The sequence below is a fragment of the Apium graveolens genome, chromosome 8 (assembly GCF_009905375.1).
Source record: "Apium graveolens cultivar Ventura chromosome 8, ASM990537v1, whole genome shotgun sequence".
NCBI lineage: Eukaryota > Viridiplantae > Streptophyta > Magnoliopsida > Apiales > Apiaceae > Apium > Apium graveolens.
The window spans coordinates 198,367,214-198,390,513 of record NC_133654.1 but is presented as its reverse complement, the minus strand read 5'-3'; the positions used below and the strand labels follow the sequence as shown (position 1 = coordinate 198,390,513).

Genomic DNA, 23,300 nt, shown 5'->3' with positions numbered 1-23,300 from the left:
TTGTATTGTCTTCACTTACTGTTACTTTGCAAAGTTGATAAAATAAGTGCTGTCATGTGAGCTTTCAGGCATTGATTTGGAAGAAGTTAAGCAGCTGAATACATTTCATGTATGATATAAATTAGGGAGGTTTGATCAGACAATTTTCAGTAAATCAACTGTTTTGATCCAAGCTCCGCTGCAGAAGATTGTCTTTCTTATGGCTGGTTGATCACTATTGTTGTCAACCAACCCAACTATGGAGGAAAAATGTTGTAAAGCTGAGAATTTCTGATAAAACATACAAAAGTTTTAAGATGCAGATAAAACAGATGTAAGCAATAGGTCTTGTTTAAGATTAAGTTGAAGTTTAGGATTATTTTTGTTAAAAAAATTTAATTTCAGTTATTCTGAGTAAGGTGTTGTCGAAAAATCTACGCAAGTCAGTTTTTTCCAAGATAGCAATTGTGAATTGTGATACTAGCAAATACTACTAGCTGAAAGATTATGTTACTATGATGTAACGATTTGACATTAGGTTACCAATGTCATAGACACGATACAGGATGCCTCTGGCTATCGGCTGAGTAAGACCCGGTCAAAGTATCTGAATCCTTCGTTATATAAATATAAAATATTTGTTGTGTATTGTTTAGGGCTCTGAAAACTAATTTCGCCTGAATTAGTATGATGCATTCACTTTACTTTATCAAGGGATGTTTAATCCCTAGGAGCACATTAAATTTGTTGTATTCCATAATTGTTTTCACTGGATCCTACAGAATAGAAATGAGTAGGCTAGGAATACAATTCACATGCCACCTCTTTCATAATTCCACTGTAAAAGTTATCATCTTATCTTATCTTTAATAATGAACTCCCTGGCTAGTAATTAATACATCTTGAATCATTATGTTTCAGCAATCAACATTTCACTTCTTTCCCTGCCACTGAATATGGTTTTATTGAGTGGATGCTCCCCACTCCACCAAAAGCTCGGAGGTGCAAATTTTGTGCTATTTGTGCAGTTAAGCTAGTAGCAACATGGACAGAAAAAGAGAACTACCCTCTGCTAAAACTTCAAAGCTGTTTCTTTCTTGCTTTTGATTGAGGTCACAACAGACCGATGTAACAAGTCGTCCGCATCGATCAAAAATATACGAAAACATCGAGTCAATTAACAAAGAAAGTTTCACAGAGACTCGTAGTGTTCGGGTGATAGATATATAATTGGCCATTTTAATTTCCATTTTTCAATCTAAATCGAGTCCATCGTAAATATTCCTCCAGTTTATTCGTACAGTTGCATGATTTTTCCAAATGAATACTGAATAAGGTGTTCGCTATCAAATTTATTCCATTGTCTGGTGTCAACATATGAACAAGTAGTAACTTTTCTTAGTCTCAGATGTAAAGAGAAGCAGCAAATTTGATCAAACAGTTATACAGAATTATTCTCGGTGAACCACAAATACAAAAGCTTATAGCGGGTATATGCATTTTCATGTCCATGTTTTGGGTAAAATATTTAGCTGAACATTACAATGTCCTGTGTACTACATTACTCATAGCACAAAAATGACAACAGTAATCTACTATACTCTGAACTCTTAAAAAAACAAGGTATGGAGTCAGATCCTGAACCTGATATTCCAGCTCCCATAATTAGTTTAAGCACAAGTACCAAAGTAACCATTGCAAATACACAATCAGTCACCTACTGCAAAAACTCCCTTGGGTCAGTTACATAGCCAGTCAAAGCCGATGCTGCAGCAGTATATGGAGAAGCAAGATAAATCTGGCCGTCCTTGTGACCCATGCGACCAGGGAAGTTCCTATTGGTTGTGGAGACACAGACCTGCAACAAGACAAAGGTACTTATATCATTCATTATCGTAATTGTAAATTGGCAGAGGACAATTAGCAAACGCCAAGCAATATTTAAATGGACAAATAGACACTTTATAGTTTTGCAGATGGTTGTATGGAAACCTTATCACACAACCATGTGCATTTTCTAGTTTTAGTTGATTGACTGTGGTATAGAAACGTTTACTATAGATTCACAATATGTAGTTCTAAAGTGCAGGTGTGTTTATTTAACTTAGGATGAGAATATTTATAATATTTAAAGCAACAATGCTACATAGACATGTTAAATGCATATCACATTTCATGAAATAGATTATTTATAATCATGACTAGCTTGCAAGGAAATGAAAACCTGTACCCATTTGGCTTACCTTCAAAAAACAAAGTAAATAACTGACAACTGCAAGTAATTTTTCTACATTTATATATTTACTATGGTATCATCTATTTGGATGGTTTAATTTATAACGCATAATTTATAAGTTATACAAAAATAAAAAGAAATTTTAAAAAATTACTAGAAGTTGCTCTGGGTGAGAATTGATATCAGTTTTTGTCTACTCAAATAAAAACTTGTAAAGGCAGTGCTTGTTTCTCACAGATATTTAGAATTTACAATATTGGTTCGTTTGTGTAAAATGAAACAGTAACTTGAAATTAAGTTGTAAGTTGAATTTTAAATACTGGAAACTATGTGCTTACTCCAGTTACTTATATTAAACTTATGATTTGAGCAGAAAAGCTTAAAAACTCCATTAGCATGAACATGAAATGTAAGGACCCTTGTACGAGTTCAAAGAACGAGATATCTAAGAGAAAGTCCGAAGCATAGATATGTATGGTTCTAAAACTAAAATACATGGCCAAGTCTACAAGAACACGACTCCGATGCATAGCTACAGTTGAATGGAAATGGAGTTTCTGGTTCTATATTTAGAACCAAATGTGGCCATTTCCATCCTTGCCACGTTAATAGGAGAAAAGAAGGGAAATAATTTGGGTAGATGAATTTTAGCTTGAATATAACAATAGTTATAGTCACTTTAGCATCAGCACCGGAGCACAAGTTCTATTTAACACCAAATGTTACTTTGTAGTGCCAAAATATAGCAATGGCTATAGGCTATAGCAATGTCCTAGCTGGGTTTTAGTTTTTGATAGATATCAAGGTTTAGTAATAAGGCTGGGATTCAATATCTAAGCTGAGAAAAGGTGCCACTTGCCTGTGCTTCATTCATGCGTGCATAAGTGTCCTTTGGACCACCTAAACAAGCACCACAGCTAGGACTTGCAGGTGTATCACAGCCTGCTTCTTCAAATATCTGAGAACAAGTCTTCCCACCAGACCCTGGCACTGGAAGGCTATACACATCCATCCAAACCTGAATATAATTGGAATAAGAAATTTAATCCTAATATATTTAAATTGCACGATATATCAGGAAATAAAACTGCAAAAAATATCGACAAACCTTTTGGGTTGCAGGGACCAGGAAGGTGGGTACTTTCACTTTTTTACCCTGCGCAAGATTAAGTTTACCAAATTTGAGACATCACATCCATGCCTAAATAATAATATATGTTACTCTAATATGTTTATCCTAAGCTGTGTGCATAAAAAAATACATACGAAGACGCCAATAATGATCGAATAATTACAAAAATAACAAAAGTTATATTGTAGAAAGTAAATCTAAGCAGGAGTCAAGATAGACTATACGAATAAATTTAAGACTAATAATTACAGAACAACGGATTGCTTGTTCTAAAATCTATTTTATGGAAAGAAGCAGAACTGTAGAAAATGTATTATTCAAAAGAACAAGTATTTAGTTTTCATACTATTGGAAAAACGGCAAAAGTTTGAATTACTTGATATGCATGATACATCTTCAAATGGATTTTGAAAATTAAAAACATCGAATATATATGAGAAGAACTAGTCATATAAAGTTTATCTTGGTATGCATATCTAAAACATGAATTCTGGTCATATCTGCTGAAAGATGTTACTATCTCAGTTAACATGGAATGACCTCAGAAATGTAATCCCACCAACAAAACAGCAGACACAAAAAAGTGTGGTATCATAGTTATAATGGAACACAAAAATAGCAAGTACATTTTACATCAGATAAGCTTAATAGTAAGGATAAACAGTGTCTTACTGAAGCTAGAAAAACTTTGGCTGCAGCTAGAAAATCCTCAGTTTTTCCACCAGTACAAGATCCAATATACACTCTGTCGATTTTGACATCTTTGCATTCCCTTGCCAATGCACGATTATCAGGCGAATGAGGCTGGAAAACATATCAACAACATTAATTAGCCATTGAAACATTTAACACCTAAATGAAATATTTAAAGGTAAACAATCTTTTTTCTAAAACTGAAGATCATTCTCACAAGACTACAGTGCAAACACAAATAACAATTAAAATGCTATTCTCCATTTTTAATAACTAAGTTGGGAAAGAGGGAAGGTGGGCACAGGGAACTGCTTCTCTCAAAGGCTCGCCCTTATAGTATGCATTTCTCTTATTTCCTTATATTATCTACACAAGAGCCAAAAACTGAAATCTAAAAACAATCAAACTCACCTTCGCTACCAGTGGCTCCAGCTTTGAGATATCAAATCTGTACTCAGAAAGAAATCTAGAAGATAGAGAAATTTATAAGTAAAGGTATCATTATAAAGTAACAGGAGGAATAAAACTCAAAACAAATGAAGATGATAGTGCAAAAAGCATAAAGAGCATGAGTAATGGGAGCTTCAACGAACATAGTGTATCACAGGTTTAAAAGAAATACCTCTCAAGGCATTAATACAAACTAAGTAGAGTCACAAACATCTGATAGAACTCTTTTACTACAGTCCTAATAGATTAGACACATGATCAGTTATTCACACATCGAAATCTAGAATGATTATGTTCGAAACTATATATATTCATTAAACGTAGTACTATAGAATTACATGAATGTATTCCACTGTGTATTCCGCTATGCCGTCATGTCCACTATCACCATCATCATTATCATCGTCGTTAATTAATCGATCAATCGACCGTTCGAAATCTCAACTCAATCAACTTATAGTCGGAACTAGGTGTTGAAGAAGCCAACTGAGTGTTAATTTCAATTCTAATAGAATCGCCAGAGAAGATGTAGATGCTAAACAAATCTTAGAAAGAGAAAACCGTGATATACAGGTATGTATATATACATAAATGTATATGTATATAGGAGGGGTTGAAGGTTGAACAAGTATGGTTATGAGTCAAATCAGACAATTAGCAAAGAAATGGATGTGTCTAGAATAAAAATACGGTTGAAATGTGTAAATGTCTAAGAGAGGCAGTGAGGAAGAAGGCAGGTAAGATGGAGATGAATAAATGTATGGTGGAGATTAAAACAAAATACTAAAATTTAAGGCTAGGATTAGATCTAAGTTCTCATTATGAGGTAAAAAGGCCCCTTTTGGCGCATTTTGAAATTAAAATGCCCAGAAGAGCACATTCCAAAAAAAGGGCCCTTCATGGCACATAAAAAGGCTACTTCAGGCAGTGTTTATGATGCGGAGCATAAAACAATTAAGTTAGTTGTCAATTGTTTTATATTATTGTTTAGCTATATTATTGTCAATTGAGATGACTTGAAAAGTGAAAAAACTGAAAGAAGTCAAACGTTGTGATCCAAAATTCAAAAAGAGTAAATAGATATTAAGATTTGCTGAATAACGTAACTTTAAACTACGTTCCTTTTTTTCAAAATGCTAACTTATGTTAATATACATGAACAACGTCAAAACGCCTTTGCGCTTGTCGAAAAACATGTTTAACTTGCATTTTGTTGTGCCATTTAGGGGCGCATTTCCAATTTGTACTATTTAGGGCATATTTTCTTAACATTGTGCCATGAAGGGCCAACGCCTTTGGCATATCATGTTTCGTTTCATTTACACAAATCCATTCCGTGTCGTGTTTGGGTTTCAGGTACATGAAACACAAAGGTGCACGACATGAATTGCCACGAGATCATAGCATATCCTAACACTACGGTAAGCATCCATTTCTAAATAATTTTATACATTATATGAATTCCAGATGATAGCATAGATCATCTGAGATATATTGATTGAGATTTGTGTATAAATAATGGTACTTATTTCTAGCAAAATTGATTGAGGTTTGTGTATAAACAACGGTACTTTAATTCTAGCAATTATACATATGACAAGCATGAACAAAATAAGACAGAAAATAATCTCTATCTAAAAGGACATGACCGGTACCTTGCTTTCTCATCACTGTAAAGTGCTTCATAGGGCAGAGATGTTTTGTCCTGTCCAATAGAGAGAGAAAAAAAACTACAGTCAAACAGAATAGCACCAAATAGGGTGAACAAAACCGGAAAACAGAAAAACCGTCTAATTCAGTCCACTTCAGGCCGGTTTTTTCTTCAAACGGTTAGGCTTAAATTTTAATTTTAAATTAAACCAAAATATTTTCAACTCGGTTCAGTTCTTTTAAAAAAAAATCAGTTTATCCAAACTAACCAAAATCATAAATAAAAGATCTAAATTATATATACAATGTATAGAAGATATCTTAAATCCTTTCATTTTTTAAACCTGCACAAATACATGAGTTGACTTCCTTTTCTTTTCTTCTTACATTCTTTCCCTTTCCTTAAGAGACGAAGAGTTGTATATGATTCTGAAAATTTCGGCTTCATTGTAAATTGAACTGGACATCTTTTGGTCAGTTTGGTTTACAATGCTAAAATGGTTCGATTCGCTCATTTTGGTCGGTTCGGTTTAAAATGCTAAAACGAAACGGTTTGGTTTTTTGTTTTGTCTGACTGTTTGCTCGTCCATACTGAAGCAAATTTCACAAATAGTGGATAACTATAATGTATATGTGAAAGAGAGGCCAATCAAACAGATAAGATCACTTATCATACAAACCTCAAGGTACTTATAAGTAGTAGCATCAGCTGGAATAACACCATTTTTCCCACCAGCTTCAACAACCATGTTGCATAAAGTCATCCTCTCCTCCATCTTATAAAATACAAAGTTGAATATAGAGCCCGGTATAGATCCAAATAAACTTCTTCAAATATAACATTATAACATAGATTCTTGCAATAAGAGGGTAATATTTAAAACTTACACTTAAGCTTTCTACAGTAGACCCTACAAACTCCATCGACTTGTATGTTGCACCAGAGACTGAAATTTCACCAATAATCTACAATAACCATTTTTAAGTATTTAGTAATCCCAATTTTCCATAAGATAGTAACCACACCAAATCAAAGACTTCAGAATGCATCAAAGATAGAATAAACCAGTTGTAACTATCATCTACAAATGAGAAATCATTGCAAGGCAGCTATATGCCAAGCATTCAGATACACATACTTGTAAAATCAAATCCTTGGCAAGCAAGTAGTCCGGCATTTCACCATCCATAACAAACCTCAAAGTTGGAGGCACCTGTAAATGGTTTAGAAAAGTAAAAGTAAGCAAGTTTTCGACGTGGTAATGTTACAGCCAATATATTTCTGAAAGGATAATAGAATGTCTCATATATAAAATTTTAGCGGTCCTGGAAATATTCCTTGGAAGTCTGAACTTAATTAATCCGCAATAAGTTAGATGTCAATCCTTAGATAAGTTGTGAATGCAAGTCCTTGTAAATTTAAAATAAACAAGTTTCCCTTTTATGCACTTGTTTGAGATATGATTAGGTTACGATGTTTAACGGGAAAAGTCTTTCACAAATACTTCGCCTAACACCAATTTCATTTATTGTTTATGATGGCATCTACTAAAGTTTCATATCTTAGAAAATCTCAAAGATCAGTGGAAATCATCAACGACCTAGACCCTTTTGGATACTAGAACTATCTCTTTTAGAAGCCTAAATCCAATTGCTAAGGTTACCTGTACTCATTATAATGAAGCAAGCAAAGAAAGAGATTACAAAATACCATCAAGAAATTGATGGTGCAAACTCATAGAAAGACAATATAAGCACACCAATCGGCAGTCGGCTCCAATGTATAATTATTTATTTTAATATAGTTGTGCATCAAAAGAAAATGTAAAGAGGTATGAAATTTGGCAAAAGTTTTGGTTTGCCAACCTTTAGCAAAAGCTTTCCTGTTCCCAATACGAAACCAGCGTCAGTATTACCTATACCTGTCGCAAACTGACCAAATGCACCTGCTGTACACGTGTGAGAATCTGTTCCTAGCAGGACCTGCATGCGTAAAGATTAAAACAACTGTTCCGCATTAAAATGCAAAAGGAATTCAATAAGTTCTTCTAATATCTATATATAGAATAGAATATTAACAATCCACAGCACACCTCCCCAGGCCTGCAGTGACCTTCTTGAGCAAGAGCGACATGGCATACACCCTTATAATCTGGATTGGCCTGTGACACCCGTAAGTGAAAATATTTAAAAGCAGATTAAATAGCATTTGCTACTATGGCTGGGGTTAAGATTTAGCAAGATAAGGGGTTAAAATCATATGATAAAACGAAAAAAGGACCTACCTTGAAATTGCCAAGATCGTTAATATCATAGAAATACTTGATATTTTGCTCATTGCAAAAATCTCTCAAAATATCAACATTTCGATTTGCTCGCTCATCTTTGGTAAATATATAGTGATCAGGTATAATGACGAGCTTCTCACGGTCCCATACCTACAGTGTTGAATGACAGAGACGGCCACATGTTAGATGGGGTTAATATTAATAGTATATAGACTTGTCTTACATAACCAAACACTACCGTTAGCAATTCGCATCATAGTATAGTAACTAAAGGTCCATGACTTCATTATAACCACTTGAATTGTTTCAAATGAGCTGAAATCCTGTGATTATTTTAAATGACATGTTATAGATCTCTCAACAACATAAAAAGCAGAATATGTGTCACATTCTTTTCTGACAGAGAATTATCAGTTCAGATGAGCTATACACATTTTCTACATAGCTAAACATATCACAGTTTCATGATAACGTAAACATTTCACCTGTTAAGTAACCCGCTCATCTAAAACCTTAAGGTGTCAGAGCCAACAAGATCTTACCAAACACAAACAGGCAAAGATATCAATTATATTTACAACCACATACGTTTAATTTATATTTGTTTTTCAATCCATTTACATTTGTTGTCTGACCCAAGTCACCCAACTATATTTACCATCCCCATTTGTTTATTTTAAAATTTTCTTTGTCATGTGGTTATATTGGTTATGTGGATCTTACCAAACAGACAAACATAACAATTATATTTACCACCCCGATCTGTTTAATTTCAATATTTGTTTTTCTGTCTGGTTATATTGGTTATGTTTGTTGTTTAACCCAGTTATATTTACCATCCCATTTGTTTAATTCAACTGTCTGGTTATATTGGTTATGTTTATTATCTATCTGGTAAATTGTACTATTGAACAAACATAACTAGACATATACCAATATACAAACAAACATATTAAATTATACATATGGGGGTGGGAGTACTCAAACCCAAGACCCCTCCCTGAATTGAGCTTTAATACTGTTAGTGTATACTGAAAATATTTATTTGAATTATATACATTTATTTCTGGTCAGTTTAATTGACAATCATTTGAATGTTTACATGTTATCTAATATTATATATTGTGAACAATCTAGTATCAAATGGGATACAGAATATTAGATTGTTAAATACGGTTATGTAATATAATAAGGTTCACAGCACAGGTGTTGGACAATCCACTAGTATGGCTGTAGTATTATTTAGATTAGTTTATATTGACTAATAAATAATACTAGTATACTTGTAGTATACTTTGTGTATATTGAACAGGATCAAATTTAGAATTGTTCCCTTAATACTGATTAAGAAGGAGAACTAAGATTTTATGTTATTATTAATGCTTAGGTTCTTAATCCGGAAATAATAATTGACACGTGTATATTATTTACATGCTTTGATTTATAAATGAAGTAATTCTTTTGAATTATATCATTATATTTTGGGTGATGGAATTATATACATGGTGGATATTATTTATTGAAGGAATCCATGTCCTGATAATATTCGGGTTAATGATGTCCCCTTAAAAGCTCAAAAAGATTTAATTATGTGAAACCCTGCAGGTGGAATTTATTCTGGCATAATTAAATAAAGGTTGAGTGGATGATCAAGGATAAAAGATATTAATTAAATAAATTATCAGTAATTTATTTAATTAATGGACATGTGATATTTTAAACATGGGGAATTTAATAAGCAAATAATATTGGAACCGATTTAATTAAATTGCGGTATTAGGAAAGGTAGTGCAAATATTAATTCTTTAGTGGATTGAATTAATATTTAATTACATTGGGCTAGGCTCAAGATGTAATTAGAAGGCCCAACCTAATTATCCATGGTCCCTATTGTAGCCTATATATATTCTTATTCTCTTCTTGCTTGGGAGGGTGTGAAAACATATTGTAGCCACCAAGGAGCAAGAAGAGAGGATAACTTGAGAAGACGGAGGCCACACTTCACTCAAGGGAATTTGGGAATACAATAGAAGAGCGTGGAATCAACCATTAAAAGGTGATTTTCTTTTCGTAATCTTTATCGTAAAACGTAGTAACACCCCAAGTCCGTGGTTCCCAACAATTGGTATCAAGAGCCTGGTAATGGGTTCTACGTTTTATGATATAATGTCCATGTCGTAATTATATATGCGTGTATATAGTGTTTTGCTTGTATTGGTTTTGATGCAGGTTGTTAATCCACTATTATGGCCATGTATATTTTAATTATGTGTTTGGATCCCACGTGGTTTAATCGTGGTTAATTTTTTGTTTTGGTTTCCACGTGGTTTAATCGTGGTTGTAATTTACACGAGGGTTGATCGTGTTAGAATAGATTTTACAAAATTAGTTTTGTATTAGATCTATTTTTTTGTAATTGTTCCGGGTATTTTGTAATAATTATGTGCGATCGGAAATCAATTCCGGTGGTTTTTTGTTCCGCTGTGCAATTACAAGGGGCTGCTGTGGGTGTTCGGATCGAACAAACCAAAACAAAACTCAACAGAAAGGGAACTGGCGGCTGGCGCGTGCAAAATCTGGAGAAACAGGGGTAACGCAAGTCGGACCTGCGCAACAGGTGAAGTTACGGCGGTAACGCAGGCCGAACCTGCGCAACATGCCTATTTTGGCTGTAACGCAGGCCGTACCTGCGCAACACTCCCAGATTGGCTGTAACGCAGGTCTGGCATGCGCAACAGGTGCTGGCGGCAGAAATCTTTTTCTCGAGAGCTGGATTTTTTTTCAAAGGGCCATAATAGTGGAAAACTTATTTTAATTTTTTTCATTAATTTTTTATTTATTGCTTTAAATTTATTGATTATGTGTGTCGTTAATTATGTGTGTAATTCCTTTAAAATTCCATGTTTAACATAATTAAGACGACATGGACATAAATTTTATTTATTGCTTTAATTAAATGTTATATGTTGCTAAAATTATGTGTGTATTTTGAATGCATGTTAGACATAATTGTAACGACATAGGGCCCCATTTAATTTTAAAATTCCTCAATTTTAATAAAAATTCTAAGTGGGAGAGGGAATTAATATGAAATTAAATCCCATGGTCTCCATTATTGTTTGTATGTAATTTAACATAAAGACGGATATAAATTATATATACGTCACCCATCGTGGCATGTAATTTATGGTGTCTAGAATGTTATAGAAATTACTAGAACAAACTTCTTAAATTAATAAATTTTAAAAAGGAATAAATACGAATTTTCTTTATTTCTGATATGGGGCGATTTTGTCAAAAACGGGTTCATCGAACTTGTAAGGCTGTGGGTATTAAGCGAGACCGATGTGACTCCTCCACTACCTGGAAATCAAACCATTGATGAATATTGAATTGAAGTATTCTATTCAAGGGAAAATTACGAATATTGGAAGGTATACACGCCGCCCATCGTGGCGTACCAAGTTCCATAGATTTCGAATAATTTAAGATTTGATGATGGTATACACTTAGCTATGAAAAATAATATAGTCCACCCCAACGTGGCATATTGTTTAGTAATAGGACCGAAGTAACATTTAAACAAAATTAGGTGGTATACATGTCACACATCGTGGCGTACCAGAAACTTATGGTGTTTAGATGTTAGTGCATTTAATTTTAATAATTGTTAGAGGAATCAATAACTCTTAATAATTAATGCACCCTTATGTGATGTTTTTATGCATGATTCTCAGGATAAAATGGGCTTTAATCCACTATTCACCATACTTAAGGATAACAAACTTACCGGACCCAACTATATTGAATGCAAACGAAATTTGGACATTGTGTTGACTGCTGAGTAGTACAAGTTTTGCACTTATGAACCCAAGCCTGATCAGCCTGCTGCTGATGCTCCTGAAGATGAGAAAGAGTATTATAAACGGTGGATTAAGGCTGATGAGATGTCGCGATGTTACATTCTGGCAGCAATGTCGGGTGTTTTGCAGCATCAGCATCAGTCTATGGCCACTGCTTCGGATATGCTCTTTAATCTCAAGGAACTTTTTGGAGATCAGAATAGGGCTGCTAGGCAAGTAGCCATGAAGGCTTTAATGAACACTCAGATGGCTGAAGGCACACCTGTAAGGGATCATGTTCTCAAGATGATGTCTCATCTGAATGAGATAGAGATCCTTGGTGCTGAACTTGACGGGGAAACCCAGATTGACATTATCCTTATGAGCTTGTCCAAGAGTTTTGAGCAGTTCCGCTTGAATTACAATATGAACAAGAGGCAGTATAGTCTCGCGGAACTGCTGACAGAACTTCAGGCAGCTGAAGGATTATTTCGGCAGAGTGTTCAAGTGAATGTGGCTAAGAAAGGTTCTTCCTCGAAGCCGAAAGGTATTAAGAAGAAGAAAAAGGCTCAGACACAGAAAGCTGTGAAGGCAGTGGGAGTTCAGGGTGGTGTGAAAAAACCTAAGGGAAAGTGCTTCAGATGCAAACAGTCAGGTCACTGGAAACAGGATTGTCCTCTTCCTAAGAAGACAAACAATACTGGTATGTCTCTTTCTCTAGTTACAGAAACATTTATAGCGGCTATATCTACGAGCACTTGGTGTGTAGATACAGGAGCCACTGATCATGTTTGTAATTCTATGCAGGGGTTCCAGCTATCCAGAATGCTTAGAGATGGTGAGATATACGTGTTCATGGGAGATGCTACGAAAGTAGCAGTAGTTGCAGTAGGAGTTATTCATTTATCTTTTGGTTCTGATAGGATTTTGGTTTTGAACAATTGTCTTTATGTACCTTCTTTTAGAAGGAATTTAATTTCGGTTTCTAAACTTGCTTTGGATGGTTATAATGTTTGTTTGGATCGTAATGTTTCTATTATGATGAATAAACGAATTATATGTTCTTTACATTGCAAGAAAATTTGTATATAATTAATCCTAGTCAACCTGCACTACAACTGCAATTTAGGGAATTGAACAACACATCTACTAACTCTAATAAAAGAAAGGAACCTTCTAGTATGAACCAAACATATCTTTGGCACTTGAGATTAGGTCATATTAACTTGAGGAGGATTCAAAGACTGGTAGTAGACAGGCCTTTAAGCTCATTGGCAGTGGAGCCATTTCCAGTTTGTGAATCCTGCTTAGAACGTAAAATGACTAATAGGCCTTTCAAGGCAAAGGGGAATAGAGCCAAACAACTGTTAGAATTGGTTCACTCTGATTTATGTGGACCCATGAATATCCAAGCAAGAGGTGGTTATGAATATTTCGTCACTTTCATTGATGATTATTCTAGATATGGGTACGTTTATTTGTTGCGCCGTAAGTCTGAGTGTTTTGATAAGTTCAAAGAGTACAAAGCTAAAACGGAGAAGCGACTTAATAAAAGTATCAAGTCACTACGATCAGATCGTGGTGGCGAATACTTGCTTGGAGGATTTAGGGAATATTTATCAGAAAATGGGATAGAATCCCAGTTAACTGTACCAGGCACACCCCAGCAGAACGGTGTAGCAGAGAGAAGGAACCGGACTCTTTAAGAGAGCGTTAGATCGATGATGAATTATTCGGATTTACCCAAGTCGTTTTGGGGACATGCCTTAGAGACAGCAGCTTATCTTCTGAACTTAGTACCTTCTAAGTCGGTTCCTAAAACCCCCTTAGAATTGTGGACCGGGGATAAACCGAGTCTAAGACATATTCGAATATGGGGTTGTCCAGCACATGTGCTGAACAAGAACGCGACTAAGTTAGAATCTCGTACAGAAGTAAAGTTGTTTGTAGGCTACCCCATGAGAACGAAAGGATATTTATTTTATAGTCCGAAGAATCGGGATGTCATTATTAGCACCAATGCAAGATTCTTAGAGGAGGAATATATAATGAATCACAAACCCATGAGTAGTATCGTTTTAGAGGAACTAGTGGGAGGGACAAATAATACCCATGAAGCTGTAGTACAAGTAGAACAACCACAACAAAATGTACAACCTGTCACTAATACCGCACCAGTACCTCGTCGTAGTGGGAGGGTTGTTCAACAGCCTGATAGATTCATGTTTTTGGGAGAGTCTTCAGACTTGGTCTCTGGTGAACATGATGATGATCCCCGTACATACGAAGAGGCAGTACAAGACAAAGATGCAGATCTTTGGCAAAAGGCGATGGAATCTGAGATAGAATCAATGTATTCTAATCAGGTCTGGGAGCTCGTGGAACCACCCAAAGGTATAAAACCTATTGGATGTAAGTGGATCTACAAGAAAAAGAGGGGATTAGATAAAAAGGTGAAAACCTGGAAAGCAAGACTTGTTGCGAAAGGGTATACTCAGAAAGAAGGTATCGATTATGAGGAAACCTTTTCACTGGTAGTCATGCTTAAGTCAATCCGTATTCTTTTATCTATAGCAGCTCATCTCGATTATGAGATTTGGCAAATGGATGTCAAGACAGCTTTTCTTAATGGAAGTCTTGAAGAAACCATCTATATGCAGCAACCAAAAGGATTCATTAAGGAAGGCCAAGAGCATCTGGTATGTAAGCTTAAGAGGTCTATTTATGGACTTAAACAAACTTCTAGAGACTGGAATATTCGTTTTGATCAGGCAGTCCAGTCATATGGATTTGATCAAAGTCCAAGCGAATCGTGCGTGTATAAGAGAAGTGAAGGTAATGCAGTGGTTTTTCTAGTACTATATGTAGATGACATTTTACTCATTGGAAACAATGTTGAGATGTTGTCATCAGTAAAGGCATGGTTGTTCAAACAATTTGACATGAAGGACTTAGGTGAAGCGGCATACATCCTTGGGATCAAAGTTATAAGGGATCGCAAGAAAAGGATGTTGGCTTTATCTCAAGAGCCCTACATTGATGAAGTATTAGCTCGTTTTAACATGCAGAACTCCAAGAAAGGTTTTCTACCTTTTAAGCATGGAGTTGCTCTATCTAAGAAGCAGTGTCCTTCGACACCTAAGGATATAGAGAGCATGAAAGCAGTTCCTTATGCTTCAGCATGTGGAAGCTTAATGTATGCTATGTTATGTACGAGGTCTGACATCTGCTTTGCTGTAGGCAAGGTTAGTAGATATCAGTCGAACCCAGGTCAGGAACATTGGAGTGCAGTAAAAACTATACTCAAGTACCTGAGAAGGACTAAGGAGTATATGTTAATTTACAAGGCCTCAGATCTATTTCCTTTGGGATATACTGATTCAGATTTCCAATCAGATAGGGATAAGAGGAAATCAACCTCGGGATATGTTTTTACTTCGGGAGGTGGAGCCGTTATATGGAGGAGTGTAAAGCAGAAATGCATTGCAGACTCCACCATGGAGGCCGAGTACGTGGCGGCCTCTAAGGCTGCCAAGGAGGCTGTATGGTTCAGGAACTTCCTTTTGGACTTAGATGTGGTACCTAATTTGCCTAGGAGCTTGACAGTGTATTGTGATAACACTGGTGCTGTGGCAAATTCAAAGGAACCGCAAGACCACAAAGCAGCTAAACATATTGAACGTAAGTATCATCTCATACGAGGAATCGTAAAGCGAGGGGATATAGTTGTGGCTCACATATCATCAGAAGACAACCGGGCAGATCCTTTCACAAAGAGCTTGCCAGCCAAGATTTTTGACAAGCATGTGGAAGCGATAGGAGTCAGATGGATGGACACATAGATTTTTATGTAATAGTGGATTAAATAAACACTGATGTACACATAGAATATTTTGAGTATAAGTGGGAGATTGTTAGTGTATACTGAAAATATTTATTTGAAGTATATACATTTATTTCTGGCCAGTTTAATTGAGAATCATTTGAATGTTTACATGTTGTCTAATATTATATATTGTGAACAATCTAGTATCAAATGGGATACAGAATATTAGATTGTTAAATACGGTTATATAATATAATAAGGTTCCCAGCACAGGTGGTGTTGGACAATCCACTGGTATGGTTGTAGTATTATTTAGATTAGTTTATATTGACTAATAAATAATATTAGTATACTTTGTGTATATTGAACAGGATCAAATTTAGAATTGTTTCCTTAATACTGATTAAGAAGGAGAACTAAGATTTTATGTTATTATTAATGCTTAGGTTCTTAATCCGGAAATAATAATTGACACGTGTATATTATTTCATGCTTTGATTTATAAATGAAGTAATTCTTTTGAATTATATCATTATATTTTGGGTGATGGAATTATATACATGGTGGATATTATTTATTGAAGGAATCCATGTCCTGATAATATTCGGGTTAATGATGTCCCCTTGAAAGCTCAAAAAGATTTAATTATGTGAAACCCTGCAGGTGAAATTTATTCTGGCATAATTAAATAAAGGTTGAGTGGATGATCAAGGATAAAAGATATTAATTAAATAAATTATCAGTAATTTATTTAATTAATGGACATGTGATATTTTAAACATGGGGAATTTAATAAGCAAATAATATTGGAACCGATTTAATTAAATTGCGGTATTAGGAAAGGTAGTGCAAATATTAATTCTTTAGTGGATTGAATTAATATTTAATTACATTGGGCTAGGCTCAAGATGTAATTAGAAGGCCCAACCTAATTATCCATGGTCCCTATTGTAGCCTATATATATTCTTATTCTCTTCTTGCTTGGGAGGGTGTGAAAACATATTGTAGCCACCAAGGAGCAAGAAGAGAGGATAACTTGACAAGACGGAGGCCACACTTTACTCAAGAGAATTTGGGAATACAATAGAAGAGCGTGGAATCAACCATTAACAAGGTGATTTTCTTTTCATAATCTTTATCGTAAAACGTAGTTCACCCCAAATCCGTGGTTCCCAACAAATACATATGATACCATGTAAGTAACCAACTCATCTTAAAATTATATTACTCCAACTCTCTGTTTAGGCCGTACCCGTATCTAACACTTGGACGAATCACTTATTTCGTGTTGACTAAAATATTGACACTTCGACCAGTCTATTAATGAGATAAAAGTAGGAAAGGTAACTTATTCGCAAAGTTTTGTAGACAATCAAGTTTAATCTAAGTTCTATTGTTACTTTATTCTATGATGTCTAACTTACCATACTTGTTTCTCAATAAAAAATGTTGTGTCCCCTAAACAGGACAGTGTCCCCAGTTTTGGACTTTTTAAGTCCGACACCCGGATATGTGTCAATGTGTCATGTATGGCACTCCGTACCCGAGTCGAAGTACCATAGTCTAAAACCTTAGTGTTAGAGGCACCCCTCAACATGATCTTATACTATTCAACACACCCAAATAGTTTTACTTTAATAACATGACATGTCCTCAATTTTCACATGTTTGTGGGTTATCCAGCCTACCCTCGTCATTGTATTCCAGAAAATGTAAAAAGGTTTATAAATTAGAAAAAAAAAAAAGAACAAATATTCATCAAAAAGTGTAAGCCAACACCACTTTTATATGTAGTCAATAAAGCTAGCTTTCACTTAGTGCAGCATTAAGTTCCATTAATAAGATAGTTACAAAATGCAGTCATGTTGATTTCAAACAGCTTAAACTAAAAGCCAAGAAACAATAATTTTATTCAATTTCAAAGGTCCCCGCGCAATATATTGAGTGAGCCCGCACATAAGCCTTTTTACATTTCAAAAAACATAAAACCTCGTCCAAATCCAAATCCAAATCCTCCCACCATTACTATTTTACAGTTTCCCCAATTTAACAGGTAATCGTTTGCTTTCATTTTAGGTTCATCATCTCTTATCCATAATTTCAATTAGACCACGAGCAGGAAATAGCCATAATCAAACACGAAATATATTTTTATAATGATTCCAACAGTATCTCAAATAGTGTCATTACCTTAGCATCCTGTCCAAACTCTTTCTTAAAAATACCAATAGAACCCGGGCCACAAACATCATGGGTCATCAAAATATCAACATTAACCCAAACATTCTCCCCAGGTCTCAACTGGGGTTTCTCAGAAGCCCTTGCTAGTATCTTCTCTGTCATAGTCATACCAGTCTTAACCTAAAAACCCATCAAAACCCTATTATTAAATCAACCCGTATCACAAAAACACACACACAAACATTAAAAAACACAAGAAAATACCCAACTGAGCCAGTGGTGGAAGGTGTTCTTTGAGACTGTGGGGCCATAACAGAGACAATTTTGTTCTTGGAAAACACCTTTTTCTTGGAATTTGAGAGGTTAAATGAAGTGTTGGGTGAAAAAGGAGACAAACCCACATCTTTTCTCTGCTAAAAAAACATGAAATTGTTAGCAAATACAAAGATTTAGTAAGAAATATAACAAAGATTGAATTTTTATTAAACAATAGAATAAAGATTGAATTTTTATGAAGAATAAATTAACCTGAATGATGAAAGATGAGGAACTTGAAGAAGCAATAGCAGCAGAAGCCATTGATTAATAATGATGGGTTGAATCAGAGAGGCAAAATGGATCCTTCAGTAAGAGCTGTATGTATGTATGTATGGTGTACAGAAATTGCGGCTGCTGGGCTTGACCCTCGTGGCACTGTACATACACTTATCAACTGCAACAACTAAAAAAGATACGTGGCTGGCACGCGAAAATTAAGAGTTTACTCTTGTTAATTTAAGCATAAAAACAAAATTACATCGTTTAATTAAATCAAGAAATTTATGCCATTAAAATTAACAATGCTAAATATAAATATATATATAATGATTTATCTATTTATTAATATAATAACTTAAAACCCCTACGATGGACGGATGAAAATATTTTGAATTGAATTCTTAAAATTGTTCATTAAATTTTTTTATATTTATTTTTTTAAATGATATGATTTCATGATAATTATATTAATACATGTAATGTTCATAGTTTTTTTAGAATAGTTAAACCTATTTAATATAATAGTCTTAATGCCGGGGGGAAATAATATTATTATAGCGATTTTATAGTTTTTTGTGAGTAAAAATACAATATCTCCACTATGTTGAAACATTAACAAAAAAATTATTTTCGAAAGGTTATCACTTAATCGATAAACTATAAAAACTATTTAAAAAAGATTGAACGATACAGTTTTATTTATCATTTTATATATGTTTTAATAATAATTATTATTATTATGATTATTATTACTATTATGTATAGTTAAAAGTTAATTTTTGGTTCATATCAATAAAATACGAATTATGCTTAATCTGATATTAATTTGATTTATCTCGTATCAGAGTTTACATTACTACGACCAAATCCGACTAATTATTTTTAGTTTAATTATAATTATTTATGTCTGGATCAATAACATAATTTTATTTTAGATATATGATTTTATTTTAGTTGATCGAATTATATTTTGATTTTAATTTTGTGTTATTTTGGATCAATTATATAATTTTTTGTATCTTATATGACTAATTTATATTGTTTTGTTTATCCTAATTCTATTGTATAGTTTTCTTCCCGGATCAGTAATATTTATTACTTTTTCTTAACCCCATAATTATATTTAGTTTACTTAAATTAATTTTTCTCAGAAATATTATTTAGAATAATATAGAACTAAATATGAATTATAATTTAAAACTTGTAAAGAAAGTTGACTTTAATACTAATTAATAATTATATAGAGTTCGATATGAAATTGAATTTATATTGTTAGGGGATGTTGGCTGTAATATCAATTAAAATTGAAATTGACCGGTCCACCAACTAACTAACTAGAATTAAAATAAGTAACTAAGGTTAATTAAGTAATTTTAGCAATACCGACCGACCGACTACCAAACTTTTAATGTTTCGTCTATAATAATATAACTAGCTTAAAGCCCGTGCGATGCACGGATCGTACATATATTGTTTAATATTATATAATTTTCTTAAAAAAATTTGAATTCAATTCTTAATTTTGTTAATTTAAAACTTTAAATTATATGACTTCATAATAATTATATTAGTAGACGTATATGTCCATAACCTTTTTAAACATTTAAACTTATTTAAAGTGATAGCATTGGTAAGGGGGGAAATGTTATTATAACGAAATTATTTTTTATTGAGGGTAAAAATATAATGTCTCCATTATGTTCGAACCTTAAAAAATATTATTTTAGCATGGTGATTACTTAATCGATTAACTATAATTCTATAAAAGATATTTGAAAAAGACAATATTACTGATTAAACGATATAATTTTATTGATAATTTATATATTTTTTTAAAAAATATATTTATGTTTTAATTAAAATTTGATTTTTTAGTTCGCATCAATAGGATACGAATTATAGTTAGTCTAATATTAATTTGATTTATCTTGGATCAGTGGTTTACATTATTTTATTTTATCTCGATGTCCAATACACCGACCAAATCAAACTAATTATTTTTAATTTAATTTTATTTTTCTTAAAGTCTGGATCAATAAGATAATTTTGTTTTAGACTGAATAATTAGTATATATGATTTTTTTTGTTGGTCGAATTGTATTTTTATTTTAGTTTTGTGTTAGTCTCAATCAATTATATAATGTATTTTTTTATCCTGGATAAATAAAATATATTATTTTATTTATCCAAATTCATTAGTATAATTTTTTTAGGAGGATGGATGGTATTATTATTTTATCTTATCCCAATTCACATGATATATCAACTAAATATTAATAATATATTTAACTTGCTTAAATTTATTTTAGCCCAAAATAACAAATTAGAATAATATAGAACTCGATACGAATTAAAATATAAATTAATATAAGAAGTTGAATTTAATATAAATTATAATGATATAGAGTTCGATATAAAATAGAATTGAAATTGGTAAAGCGATAGAGGACGTTGACTTTAATATCAATTAGAATTAGAATTGATCGACCCAATAATTAGAATTAGAATAATTAACGGCCCAAATCCGGGGTCAAGATTTGGTGTCACGAAAACAATCTTTACATAAAACAAAAGAATATTCAATTAACCCCTTGAATCCGGATCGTTTACAGGTTATGGTATGAAACAAGAATCTAACCCTTTACAACTCACAATAACTAAAATACAAGTGTAAATACCTTTGAACTAATGCTCTTGTCACATTCTTCTAACACCTTCAACCTCTCGCAGCGGAAATTTCTCTAACTTCTGTTGTCTAGCAAAGCTATTCACTTTTATCCTTATTTGTTTTTGGCAGAAATAAGAATTTACAAAGTAAGAGTGAGCCAAAAATGCCCAGCAAGTATATAATTTGAGTTTTAGGCATTAATATTAAAGGAAAAACTTTCGGACAAAATTTTAAAACAATTTTAAACAATTCTATTTATTTGAGTGAGTTGAGCAAATAAACGTTGGTTGTCACCAGCCTTTAACTAAAATCCAAAAATGACAAGCGATTCCCCGATTCATCTCCTGAATCAGGGTTTTGTCCGGTTTTGGAATCATAAAACCTTTTAAGAGAGAATGCCGGTAATGGCGATCAACAATAAATTAGACTGGACACTAGTTCGCATCTATATCCTGCTGATCAGTCAGAATACAGTGTAGATCTATATCTCCATATATAGATCCAGTCGGGTCCCCATGCTCTACGGCCCATCTCGAGGCACCAGTCGTATCCCGGTCCTCGGGATTAAGACACACTTAATCCCCAAAACATCATCATTATCCAGCCCATGGAGTATTTTGATGTCAAATCATTTTGAATTCAAAATATCCCAATTTAGGGTTCGCAAATAACCCGAAAGAATGGGTATTTGCTCAAGAGAGCAATCGAGTTATAGGAACAATAATGAAAGGACATGCATAATCAGAGTAATTACAGCGAAATGTAAAACATTTAACTATTATAAACTTAGAATAGGAACGAAGAAATATTTGTAGTATTTTAAAAGAAAGTCAGGAATACTTGCAGTATTTAAAAGAAAATTCGGGAATACTTGCAGTATTTAAAAGAAAAATCAAGAATACTTGCCTCAATAAGCTTTAACCACTATTATCGGTTGACTTTTGAACTGCCTTGAACGTTTGGCTTTATTATCAAACCACTATCCTATTCTGGATACAACCCTATCATTCGTGTCCTTCGATTGGAATCTTGTTAAATCTGATAACTAATCACTAGATCATTCCTAGTCCAACGTCATGTCTCGGGTCTTCCGACTAGGACCTACAGAGTTGAAATACCCTAATTCAGATAATCGCTTAAGCTTAACATCAACTCGCTATCTTATTCTACCCATACAATTTCATAACCGAACTCATATTTATATGTATTATTGAAATACACATAGCGATTATGGTTCACATCTTCGAAACTCGGTTCGGTATTTATTTTCGGAAAATACATATATTCGTCGTTTTGAAAAACAGGGCAATCGATTATTTGTAAATCATTTTGTCTCAATCGCACTTAAATTCATATAATATAACTATATATGGTTATTCGACGTCTCTGATAATTATAGGGTATGTCCCCGTATTTTTCGGAATTAATTTCCCGAAAATTGGGCAGCGTCTCCTTTGTTTATCGGCCTACACGTCGAACAATTCGACGTCAAATTCACAACACAACAACCAATCCAATTCCAAATTCGCAAGTCCCAACCACCAGTACAATTTAATTATTAACAATTATTTATTATTATTCATTTTTCGTTTCAAAATTTATTTCACAAACTAATTTTAATTTTTATTTATTTATAATTTAGGACTCGGAATTAATTCATCACGGTCCACTGTTGACTCGTTAAAAGTCATCGTCAACAACGGCAAAATTTGTTGGTGCCCGATAAAATTCGGGTTTCCAAATAATTTCCACCGATTAATTTCAATCATTTCTCGCACGAAACATATAATTTTCATAAATATTACTCAAGTAAATTT

At 33.5% G+C, this 23,300-nt stretch overlaps 1 protein-coding gene across 2 annotated transcripts; it reads right to left on the bottom strand.

Annotated features, from left to right (window-relative positions):
- Positions 1–1,390: 1,390 nt before the first annotated feature.
- Positions 1,391–18,998, bottom strand: LOC141677621 (3-isopropylmalate dehydratase large subunit, chloroplastic). 2 transcript variants are annotated; one of them, XM_074483625.1, is made up of 15 exons: positions 18,807–18,998; positions 18,548–18,691; positions 18,288–18,458; positions 8,426–8,578; positions 8,234–8,302; positions 8,007–8,123; positions 7,280–7,354; positions 7,029–7,106; positions 6,821–6,916; positions 6,146–6,195; positions 4,452–4,506; positions 4,020–4,151; positions 3,324–3,371; positions 3,075–3,233; positions 1,391–1,837 (listed from the first exon to the last, which is right to left on the bottom strand). In XM_074483625.1, the coding sequence occupies exons 1-15, from the start codon at positions 18,855–18,857 to the stop codon at positions 1,697–1,699; spliced, it is 1,539 nt and encodes a 512-aa protein (XP_074339726.1). In that variant the 5' UTR covers positions 18,858–18,998; the 3' UTR covers positions 1,391–1,696. The 2 variants fall into 2 exon arrangements, with proteins under 2 accessions (XP_074339726.1, XP_074339727.1); XM_074483626.1 differs by having other exon boundaries at positions 18,548–18,688; positions 18,807–18,996.
- Positions 18,999–23,300: the final 4,302 nt, after the last annotated feature.

Excerpts from the sequence above, each read along its gene's own strand:
- LOC141677621 (XM_074483625.1), bottom strand. The coding sequence starts at position 18,857 with ATGGCTTCTGCTGCTATTGCTTCTTCAAGTTCCTCATCTTTCATCATT. Across the intron at positions 6,917-7,028 it reads CTACTGTAGAAAGCTTAAGT|ATGGAGGAGAGGATGACTTT; the intron begins GTAAGTTTTAAA and ends GTATTTTATAAG. Across the intron at positions 4,507-6,145 it reads TACAGTGATGAGAAAGCAAG|ATTTCTTTCTGAGTACAGAT; the intron begins GTACCGGTCATG and ends TCTATCTTCTAG.